Source organism: Cnephaeus nilssonii (genome assembly GCF_951640355.1).
Source record: "Cnephaeus nilssonii genome assembly, chromosome: 11".
Classification (NCBI taxonomy): Eukaryota; Metazoa; Chordata; class Mammalia; order Chiroptera; family Vespertilionidae; genus Cnephaeus; species Cnephaeus nilssonii.
Genome location: NC_137082.1, coordinates 30,289,807 through 30,302,139, shown reverse-complemented (window position 1 = coordinate 30,302,139; position 12,333 = coordinate 30,289,807). Strand labels below are relative to the sequence as shown.

The following is a 12,333-nucleotide window of genomic DNA, read 5'->3' as shown; positions in this document are numbered from 1 at the left end:
GCTGTGGAAAGCCAAGACAATCCTGAACACAAAAACAAAGGGTTTCTTTTCTACAAGTATCCTGGCCAAATAAAGTAGAAGCATTGGTATCTCTTACTTTCTTGTCAAATGGGTAAAGCTAAATTCAGGTCTCCTTTTCGTTTGTACATTTTCTTGCTCCCCAAATTTAATTTTTAACCAGACATAGTCTATTTGTTACTGAACCATTAAACTTGTTACTTACTGAAATATTTGCCTATTAAAAAAAAAGACCTGGTGAGTAATAGGAAGAAAACCACATCCATATTCCCAGCACCCAGACTTAATATTTTAGCACATTTGCTTTAATCTACAGTAGTGCCGTTTAAAATTATGCATATAAAATATTAATTTGTTATACTTTTTGATGAAAAAAATTACATATAAAACTAAAGTCTTCATTGTTCCTCACCCCCAGAAGTTACCATTATGAATTTGTGTATTCATCCATACCTTTTTAATTATATATTTTCACACATACACCAAGCCCACTCAGCAACAGTACTGCCCTCTAGCTCCCAGGTCTACCTGAGCAAAGCTGGCATATCCTGGGAAGACAGCTTCTGGTCACCCATACCTCCTTTAGAATACCTGTAGACTGAGCAGACCCAATAATGCAGTTTATGTTAAATATGCTGCTTGTATACTATACTTTATCTCTAACTTTCCTTGGATTCAGACTAAGAATGTAGACAGGCGACAAGATGAAGAAACCAAAGCTTAAACAGAAGCAGTTTGCTCAAGGTCACAAGGTTGAATAAAGATTAACAGCACGAGAACCTGAGTGACTAGGTACCCTGACTCTGAACCTTTCCTTTCTGATATATCTCACCTCACTGATTTCCTGACAATAAAATTAGTCACAGATATAATATTTTAAAATTCTAAACAATTGTCTCTGTTCTTCCCATCTTCTGATTTATATGTAACAGTTAATTCACTGCTCATTGCTTTTATAACAGTTACTGTATACACAGCAATGTTTATTTTCTTATTTGTTTGTATTTCATTATCCTGGTTCCCTAGAAATGAAGAAAAAACTTGAAAATTTTATTTTTGCTTGTTTTTCCTCTGTAATTTATGCTAACCTTTGATTTTCAAAACTCAATAAAAACGAATATATTCTCCTATGCTCTGTGTTTTGAATATTTTACAAAGTGAATTCTCATACCAATCTGATTTATTTTATCATGGAAAACCACTGTGAACAATTTGGTGTGACTCTCTCACCGTAAAATATTTAGTCAGGTCAGTTTTTTTGGGGGGGGTGTTTTACATAAAAGCATAATCATGATATGCAGCTGTTCTGAAACATGCTCTTTTCACTTACCATTATACCTTAAGATCTTTCCAAGTTAGTACATAGAAGCCAACCTCATTTTTAAAAGGATTGCACTGTATTCTTTTGTTTTTATTTACCCAGTCACTAGGATTGAGCATTCAGGAATTGTACTATTTTGCAAAGCAAACAATTCTTCTTAAAATGGGCAACCTTAATACATTCATCTTTGTCACAAGTACAAAAGTTTCTGGAAGGTAGAGACTTAAAAGTAACACTGCCCGGTTAAGAGGTATCTGCATTTTAAATTTTGATAGATCTTACCAAATGGTTTTCTTAAAACACTCACCTAGATTCCTGAGACCAAATCATGATGATGAGTATTTGGGGGTGGATGGATAAGAGGAGGAGTGGGCAGGAATGGAACCAACTTTTTTTGTATTTTGTATTGTATGTTTTTTTCAACATGTAACCAACAGTATCGTGTCAATATAGTCAGCCAATGGATCAAAAAACAAACAAACAAAAAACACAAAAACCCCCACTCACCTGCAATTTCTCAAAATACCTGTTTCCCCACAATTTTCCAAACCATGTTGTCACTCTTCAACTATTGTTAATTAAGTTATATTCTCCCTAATCACTAGGTAGGTTGTCAAATGTTTATTGATCATCTATATTTTTCTATGAATGCATATTCATGTTCTTTGCCCATTTTTATTTGGTCATTTGGTCTTTTTCCCCTGAATAATTTATATATTCGATCATATTTTAAGAGTTGTTTTTTGGCCATATGTTGCAAATATTTTCTTCAAGCTTCTCAACTTTGTATGGTATCCTTTTCAGGCAGAAGTTTAAAAGTCTTATATAATTAAATGTTTTAATTTTATTTTTAAGCTTAGGGGTTTTATGTCTTTCTTTTGTGTCTTCCTCACTTAGTACTAGTATTATAAAAGTATAATAATAAAATACCAATATTTCATTAATTACATGTGTATGTATCTTTTAAAAATTTAGCTCTTTGCTCCTCTGGAATTTGCTTTTAACCTTTTTGAAGCAGGAATCTGACTATATTTCCCCTTCAAAATATAATTATTCCAAGACCATATATTGATGACCCTTTTAATCCTCTGATGTGGAATGCCACTTTTAGCATATGTTAAACTGCCATATATAGTTGGATCTTTTTTATCTTTATTTGATCCATTTACCTATACTCACAGAAACAGTACACTTAAAAAATAATCGGAGCTTTAAATGTCATCTCTTGAACTTTCTAGTTTATGGATTATTTTTAGTATCTGCCAAGGTACATTCTCTTATCATTGTTTCAAAGATCCCATGGCTTTTATTGAGCACTTTCTCTTTAAGACGAAGTTTAAAATCAGCTTGTTAAGATGCATAAAAACTCCCATTGATATTTTGTGTTGTGATCATATTGAGTGTGGACAGTACTGAGCTCCCCATCAGGGACATGATGTGTCTTTCCATTCACTCCTCTCTGTTTTATACCCTTCTATCAAGTTTTATATTTTCATTTATAGAGGTCTTATACATTCCTTAATATGTTGATTCCTATGTATTTTATAGTTGTTGTTCCTATTTTGAAAGTCATCCTTAGTCCATTACATTTTCCAAACAACTTGCTAAATTCTCACTTGTTCTAGAGCTGACCAACAAGACACGCAGAAGCCATATTAGGTGGAAGTTTCTGAGGGAGCTCTTGGCAGGGAAGGAACTGACTCAACAGGAAGCTGTTCTTTCTCTTTCCCCTTCTTGCCTGTCAGACATGATATCACAGCTGGAGATCCTACAGCCATTTTCTGACTGAGAAGCTATGGAGAATATGGAACCCACGTGCTCAGAATAGCAAAATATATACACAGAAGAGGCCTGGTTCCCTAATGACTTTCTACTAGGACTAGCTGGCCCTCCTCTAGACATCTTTTACAAGAAATAATACACCCCAAAGTTAAGTCAATATTTTTCAGTGTCTTTTACCAGCTGCAAAACGTAGTTCCTAACTGATAGGCCACCTCACCTAAAATAGTTAAAACTCGTGCCCATTTGCAATTCATGCCTACACATATTTCATGAATTGGGGTACACAAGCCATTCTAGAAACTAAATTCAAGAGCTTCAGAAAATACTACCGATCACAACTGGAAAATGCTATCTGCAATGCTGTTCACTATATTCTAGTATAGCATCTTATTTTCCATTTTCTTCCTTTCTTCAGCGTTCTCTGAGCATTTCCTCAAACAATCTGTTCTTTGTAAAGTCAGTTTCTCAAGTCTTCACTCAGAAAGCATCCACAATTACTTTCCTCCACTTCTTTGACTACTAAAATTGTGCTAAATCTGATCCTGGCCGGTGTAGTTCAGTTGGTTGAAGCACTGTTCTGTACACCAAAAGGTGGCCAGCATCCAAGCAAGTATACTGGCGGTGAAATTTCACATTTTCAGACATACAAGATCGTAGTCTTGCTTTGCATTTTGAGTTTTCTTAAGGCAGGGACCATCTGTATTACATCAACAATGATTACTTCTATAGATCTGTAAACCCAAGAGAACCATGGGCATTGGTAACTGGCCAATAAACATCATCTGAAGAGATAATCTGCCTCTGTGAGGCTTTACTTATATAGAACATCACTATCGTGAACCACCTTCTCACCATCTAGCTCACAACTGTGGTTCTTCATTTTTTGAATATCCATGAAATTTAACATAGCCCACAGCTTCACCTGCAATTATTCTCTATTCATTCAATAAATAATTACTGCAAGCAGTGTTGCATAATTGCTAACAATAGCAGTTCATATTTAGTGAGTGCTGACTGTATGCCAGACACTGATCTAAGCACTAGGGCAAGCACTGTGGGAAATGGCAATAAAAAACAGTCCCATCCCAGCCCTGGCCAGTGTGGCTCAGTTTGGTTGAGCATTGTCCCATGTGTGCATGGAAGGGTCACCAGCTCGCCTCCTGGTTAGACATATGCCCAGGTAGTGGATTTGGTCCCCAGTTGGGGTGTATGTGGGAGGCAATCAATCGATGTTTCTTTCTCACATCGATGTTTCTCTTTCTCTCTCTCCCTCTCCTTTCCTTTCTCTCTTAAAAACAAAAGAAAACAAAAAACACCATATTTTTTTTAAAGTTCCATCCCTGCCTTAGCTGGTTTGGCTTGGTGGATAAAGCGTCGGCCTGCAGACTGAAGGGTCCCAGGTTCGATTCTGGTCAAGGGCACATGCCTGGGTTGTGGGCACGATCCCCCATAGGGGGTGTGCAGGAGGCAGCCAATCAATGATTCTCTCGCATCAATGATGTTTGTATCTCTCTCTCCCTTCCTCTCTGAAATCAATAAAAATATATTAAAAAATAAATAAATAAAAGTCCCATCCCTTTGATAATTCCCAGTGGTAACAAAGATGGTCCTTGCTTATGAGTCCCTTAACAAGGAAGAAATCCAACTTGTACATGGAATAAAGAAGCCCCTGCACAAGAACCCCTTAATCAGATTGTTTTGCTAGATAGGGCACATATCCAATGGCTTCTCAATAAAGGTTGTATGGAAGGTCAAACTTTGAGAGCTTGTATGTGTGAAATGTCTGTATCCTTCCCTCACACCTGCCTGAGAGTTTGGCTAGATCCAGAATTCTGGGTGGGAATCTATTTTCCTTCAGAAGGCACTGCTTTTTCCATTATCTTCTAGTTTCCAACCCTACAATTCCTGACCCTATCTATCTATGTGATTTGCAGATATTCTTTTGTCTTTATAGTGCTCAAAAATTTTCATGATGATGTGCCTTGGCATGGCTATTTTTAAATTAATTGTACTGAATTCTTGGAGAGTCCTTTGAATTTGGAAACTTATGTCCTTCAGCTTTGAGAAATTTTATTTCATTTTGCATGATTTCTTCATGCCATCAAACAATAACCACCCATTATTCCTCCTTGTTACAGAATCTACAAACCTCTGGGTTATTCTGTCCTCCACATTCCCTGAAGATTTTAGATTCTGGATCATGGTCTCTTTTGCTATTACTACTTCCTCCTTAATTCATGATATTCTCAATATGCACAGATGCTCCTTGCACTACCTTTATCTCTGTTCCTTTACTCCTGTCTTCTAATGATGTTCTCTATCCTACCTCAGCTACTCCCTCCCACTGTCTCCACATCCAAGAAGCTCAATACAGATGAAGGAAAAGCATATACCCATACTAACTGGGTATCACCTTAAATTATGACAACAAACACCAAGTGTGTACATTTTTGGTGTTGCGTGGCAATCCTAATAAGGCAATATTTCCTTATTCAACTAATTTTTCTCCACTCTGCTGGATGAATGCTATACCTTCTTTCTCCTCAAACATTCAACACGCCCCCTTTTCATTTTTAGCTAACAGACTTCCTTCTTATTTAGCTAAAAACACAGAAGTAATCAGAAGAGAACTTCCACTTTCTTCCACTACCAAGCTACCACTGCACCAGCACTTGTGTCCATATAATTGCCACAGATGAACTGTTCATACACTACTTTAGCCTGAGGTCAACATATCCATGTATGTCCTAGATCTCATTCTCTCTCACCTATTCAAGGACCTCACTTCTGCAATTGTCCCTTCTCTCTTTAATCATCAGTTTGCCTCTCTGTACTCCATCATTCCCATCAACTTACAAGCATGCTATAAATTAAAATGTTTGCCCACCTAAAAACAAAAAGGACTCCAACACTCATGCCCGTCCAGCCATAGCCCTATTACTCTGCTTTCCCTTACAACAATCCTTGAAACAAAATCACTATTACTATCTATACTGACTGTCATCCATTTCTCTCCTATTTTCTCTTGAACTCACTGCATAAAAACTGTTCTTGTCCAAGTCACCACTGACCTCCACATTTCCAAATCTAACAGTCTATTCTTAGTCCTCATCAGTATTTATCACTTGGCTTTCCACTGTCCCAGAATCTTCTCCTATCTCCAGAAAATCATTTTCCCTCACAAGTTGGAAGATCCTGCTACACTTGTCTTTTCTACACGGGATAGCCCAGGGCTTGGATGTTGGTCCTCTTCTCTATCTACATTTACTCTCTGCATCTCTATCTAGTCTCAGAGCTTTTTTTTTTTTATAATTATTATTTTTTTTTTTAGAGAGAAAGAGGAAGGGAAAGAGAAACATCAATTGTTGTTCCACTTATTTATGCATTCATTGATTGCTTCTTGTATGTTCCCTGACCAGAGATTGAACCAGCAGCTTTGATGTATTGGGATGACATTCTAACCAACTGAGCTACCTGGCCAGGGCCTAGTCTCACAGATTTAAAATAAAAATTTGGGAGTCATCAGCATATGGGTGGTATCTCCAGTCCCAATCTCTCTCTTAAATGCCAGACTTATATATCCAACTGCCTGCCCAATATCACCACTTGGATATTAATTAGGAAACTTAAAATGAACAAGGCCAAAATTGAACTCTATTTTCTCCACAAACCTGCTCTTATTCCAGTATTCCCAAATTAATAAATGGCAACTCATTCTTCCAACATCGAGCCCCAAATCAACTGTGCCCTCTTACACTATTGTTCCTTCAGCCCTATTTCTTCCTCAGTACTCATTTATCTCCACCCTGTATTACAATTTTCATTGTTTTGCCTCTTTCCACTTACAAAGGAGATCTTTAAGGGTAGGGGCCTGCCTTATTTGCTTGAATCCAGAACTAGACCCAGCACAGTGTATGTTGGATTATTTGTATAAAGCAGCAGTGAAATGAAACAAATCTTGAGCAGGATCAGATCCCTCTGCAGAAAAAGATTTTGAAGCAGGAAAGCATATTTTATACTGGTTCCTTAGTATAAGTCAAGATAGGTACTTAGTAACAACCCCAAAAGCTTCTTCCTCACTCTACATTTCAAACATCAGTCTCCTGAAAGCTTGCTCTGGGTCCCAGGCTGATGGACTAGCCACCACCTAAAGTACCAACAATCACCAAAGGTAAGACCATGGTAAATTACACACCAGAAGGTATAGCATCATTCCTGTGCACATTTCACTGACCTAAAGCAGTGGTCGGCAAACTCATTAGTCAACAGAGCCAAATATCAACAGTACAACGATTGAAATTTCTTTTGAGAGCCAAATTTTTTAAACTTAAACTTCTTCTAATGCCACTTCTTCAAAATAGACTCGCCCAGGCCGTGGTATTTTGTGGAAGAGCCACACTCAAGGGGCCAAAGAGCTGCATGTGGCTCGCGAGCCGCGGTTTGCCGACCACTGACCTAAAGGAACTCACAAGGCCATACCCAAACCCAACTTCAAGGGGGCAAGCAAGAACAATAGTTACCTCATGTCCACATGGACAGCACTAATGACTACCACATCCTTTAAAAAAAGCTTCTAGTTCTAAGCAAAAGATTTTAACACCTGATTTCTATTCCTTATCTGCGAAAATAAACACCACCACTAAACCACACACTTGCAAAATACTAACTATGGGTCTTTAGGAATGTAACTTCACCAGTTAGGCCTGCCCCTGTCATCACTCAGGAGTCAGAGTTAAGTAAAGAAGATAGGTATAGGTGACAGGAAAGTGCTGAGCCCAAATGTGCTAGAAACGTTCAATGTCAAAAGTCAGGGAAAGGGTTGAATGGGTAAGAAAACCATGTTCAGTTATGCAGAGGTGGAGAAAGGAGGGGAACCTTCACCAAATTTCTTTTATCAAAGGTATAAAACAGCCAGGTCTTGGGGTTCCCTGCACTACTCCTTGTCCGGAGACCAACAAGTTTCACTCAAACTACTCAGTAGAAGATTCCGAGTTTGATTAGTAAAGTTAACCAACATTTATCTTTTTAGCATAAAAACACTACTTTAAAAATAGCTGCACACTGCCATGTTTTTAGAAACAGGGAAGACAGCATTATTTTAGAGATGGATTTCACTGGGAAGCTCTTTTTTCCCCCTGAAAGGCTCAAAAACTCAAAGATTCCTACGCTTAAGATGATGGGACGAACCCCAAGTCTACAGAGAGCCTGGCTTTAACAGATGGCTGTTCCAAGTTCTAAAGTGCCGTTTCACTCTGTGTAAAATTCAAATACTTTCTAACAGTGAAACTGTCTGCCAGAAATGTTAGGACCTTAGGGTGGACTGGAGATGGTTATCATAAAGCAGCTAAACACTTGGAACTGTCAAGTCCACAAGGAATTCCATTGAAGGGCAGAGTAGAAGTTCAAACAAATCTCACCTGCCAAATTAAAAGCAAACAAGGACTTGCAAATGCAACCATGGGAATCTAGCCTCCCCTCCCCACTTATTCATTCAACAAACACGCATTAGTTGCAGGGAAGGAATGCCAGGAAGTAAGAGAGGAACATGATTCTAAGATTTAGTTCTTGCTCTCCATTAATTTGGTTTATTAAAAAAAAAAACACCACACAAAACAGATCGGTGAGCAAACCGTTAAAAATACGATGCCGTAATCACCATAACAAGGATATACAAAAAGCAGTTCTAACATCGACGTTCAAAATCTCCTTTCAAGGGAACAATACCATATTTGCTTTGCTAAGTGGCTAAAACAGAGAAAAAGCAAACCAAAAAAAAACAAAAAAAAAAAAACAAACAAACAAAAAAAAAAACCCTCTTCTGGTTTAATGGCAGTTTTGCAGTGCGCCAAAGCCCATTTCTTTCTCTCACCCTCCCTCCCTCCCTCCCTCTCCATGGTCTCCGCCACAACCCCTCCATCATTCCAACCTTCGCATTCCGCAGGCGGTCCCAGGCCAGCTCCATCACAAACAATGCCCAGACTATCAAGGTCACAAGGAGCCCAAAGGCACACGGAGCAGAAACCGAGAACAGATTTTCCTTTCTCCAAAGGGTGCGGGACCCTCCCTCATATCACCCTCCTCCCCAAAGCGAGGCACTCCCGGGTTCGGTCTCTAGGCTCAGGGGCCTGGGGCCCACCGCTATCGGGGTTCCTGAGCCTCTTTTTCCTATCCATCCAGTTAGTTTCCCCTCCTGCGCCCCTGATGACCTCCAACTCCCCCCCAACCTGAGCTCCCCATTGTGGAGTGAGGGGGCGTCGCGAAGAGGCTGGGGCAGGGGGAGGTGAGGAGATGCGCCCTAGGGACGACGCTGTCAGTGTTTGTGTGCCTGTAGTGGGTGGGGAGGGAGGTCCTCTGTATTTAAGGAAGCCTATGTCAAGGGGAAAAGCACTAGAGGAGACTTCCGATTGGGGGGCATTATACATTAAGCCGTTTCTAGGGAAACCCATTTGGGGTTTCTATACAGGGGAGTTATTGTGTGTGTGTGTGTTGGGGGGGGGGGGGGGTGTCTCTCTAGCGGTTTCTGAGGGCAATAATCTATGGGGCAGGCAAGTGACCCATCCCTAGAGAAGGCACTATGGGGATTCTCCACAGAAAAATCCTGCTGGGGGAAACGTTCTATAGGGTAAGATGTCCACGCTGGGGGTCCTTCACAAGGCAGCCGTTGTGGGAGGCTCCACACAGGACACGGTTCCTGGGGAAACGTTCCTCCGAGAGCCGTTTAAGGAAAAACCATCCGCGTGTGGAAGCCATGCCCGGCCACACCCCGAGCTTTGAGGCGCCGTCGGACCCCAACCACCCGCAATCCCCTGCCGGGCCGCCCTCTGCAGCCTCGGTCCCGCGTACCTGACGGAGGGCGACCCGCGGCCGAGGCCCCCGGGAGACCACGCGCGGGGCAACCCCAGCCGGTGCGGGGGGTACACGTCCATGGCGGCAGGCGGCGGCAGCGGAGGACAACCCTGCCGCTGCGAGGGTCGTACAGGCCCGCCGGGCGGCTCCAGGCCCTCTGCAGCCGGGCGGGGCGGCGGGGCGTGCCGGGTGGGCGGGGGGCGCGGCACGCGGGGGCACGTCGGGGGCGGGGGCGGAGTCGGACGCTGGCTGGGAGCTGCGTTGGGGGCGTGGCGACTGGCGGGGCGCGGCGTGGGCGTAAGGGCGCAGGACCGGCGCTAGGGCGCAGTGCCGCGCCCTCCTTAAACTGCGAGCCGTCCGTGCGGGTCGCTGCGGTCGCCTGTACTCGCGGCGAGGGCTACCACGCTGCCGCGTCTTCAGGCTCCGCACTGTAGAGTGGGACTCTGCGGCGCCTGCAGCCACGCACACGGGCGCGCCCGGGGGTGGAGCCTCGCTGCGCCCCGCCCCGCCCCGTTGAGCGGGCTTCGGCTTCCCTCAAAGCTTTCCTCTGCAGCAGCGGGATCCCTGGACAGCACCGGGAGCTGGGCGCCTCCTTCCTGGCCTGCTCGATTCCCGCTGCTGACCAATTGCACACCCTCCCTTCGAACACCTAGCCGACCTCAGGTTAGTAGGGGGCCCAGCTCTGCGCTGGGTATGGGCGTTAGAGGCGGATAAGGTCACAAAGGATCCCGATCTTTTTCTGTGCAGATCTTGGCTTGACGCCTTTCCGACTGCAGAGCCATAATCAAGAAACCTAATCCCACCGAGTCTCGGTCTTTTTGTGTGTAAAACAGGGGAAATACCTCATTGACACTGTGGCCAGGAGTCCTGTATCTGCAGGACGAAATGATTTTGTCCTGCGTCATGTGTTGACTTTGTCAGGATACCTTAAATATCCTATATTAATATTTTTGCAGTCAGTTACAAAAATATTAGAAATGTTTTTCCACCAAGGTAATTGGCGCTTAAATCACTTAAATGGAATTCCAGCTGAAATTCCTACCTCCGCAAGTGAAAGATCTGGACAATCCCTGTGGTGTCTCCAGCAGGTTTAACTGAAGGAGGACCAAAAGAAGGGACTAGAAATTAGAAGTACTTATTTTTCTTATTCATGGAAGGAAAAAACTTTTGGCTCAAGTTCAAGAACAAGATATTTAGAGATAACTTCACATCAGTATACAGACACTGAGAATCAACCAATCAATAACAGCCCCACTACAGTGGCTCTGCTTCTGAATGTCAGCCAGGTAACTAAGCTTCTGCAAGTTAGTAAATCAATTACGGGCCCCAAGCTTCTGAAAGTTAGCCAATCATCGACAGCTCCACGCTTCCACACACCAGCCAATCAGCAAGTGCCTCACTCCAGGGACCAAGCTTCTGAAAGTTAGCAGGTCCTCACAGTGACCTTACAACAGTGACCACACTAACAGAGCGTCAAGTCTGTTCATTGCTGGATTCTCCCGATTCTGAACCCGCCAATTCCTGAACGCTAGGCTTCCCCAAACCCATAAGATCAGTTCTGGTTTTGTTTAGGGAGACTGTGCCTTACAAGTACAGCTTTCTTTTGCTGACCAACGAGAAATTAATCTTTTTTTCCCCTTCTTATAATCAGACTAGAGGCCTGGTGCATGAAATTTGTGCACGGGGAGCAGCGGGGAGGGTGTCCCTCAGCCTGCCTGCACCCTCTCCAATCTGGGACCCCTCGTGGGATAACCAGCAGTTGGACATCCCTCTCACAATTCAGAACTGCTGGCTCCTAACCGCTCGCCTGCCTGCCTGATTGCCCCTAACTGCTTCTGCCTACCAGCCTGATTGTTCCTAACTGCTCCCCTGCTGGCTTGATTGCCCCTAACCACCTCTGCCTTGGCCTGCACCTGGTACCCAGGATTCCCTCCTCCAGCTGACCACAGGCACCTGGGATCCGGGCTTCCCGCCCTCTGGTCAGCCATAGGCGCCCAGGCTAGCTGCAGCCTCAGGGGATGGTGGGCAGGTGGCTTCGCCTGTGCTGCAGCTGCAAGTGCTGGCGCCCAGGACCACAGGGTGGTCGGCTTCTCTGTCTCCCAGGCCACAGCCAGCCACAGGTGCTGGTGCCCGGGACTAAGGGGTGGGCGGCTTCTCCATCTACCAGGCTGTAGCCAGCTGCAGGTGCTGGCGCCTGGACCACAGGCGGGTGGCTTCTCCATCTTCCCTCGGATGCAGTGGGGGCGACTTCTCCGTCTGGCTGCTGCCTGGGATCATAGGGCAGGTGGCTTCTTCATCTCCCTGGCTGCAGCCAGCCTCAGGTACTGGGGCCCGGTTTCTCCATCTCCCCCAGGACGTGGGGCGTG

The 12,333-nt window shown here is 43.5% G+C and overlaps 1 protein-coding gene across 2 annotated transcripts in view; it reads right to left on the bottom strand.

Annotated features, from left to right (window-relative positions):
* DNAAF9 (dynein axonemal assembly factor 9) overlaps positions 1-11,012 on the bottom strand; it is a 130,825-nt gene extending 119,813 nt beyond the window's left edge. For both annotated transcript variants that reach the window (XM_079784898.1, XM_079784899.1), the window contains exon 1: positions 9,965-11,012. In XM_079784898.1, the coding sequence (XP_079641024.1) occupies positions 9,965-10,047 (83 nt within the window). In that variant the 5' untranslated portion in view covers positions 10,048-11,012. The remainder of the gene's footprint in view (positions 1-9,964) is intronic.
* Positions 11,013-12,333: the final 1,321 nt, after the last annotated feature.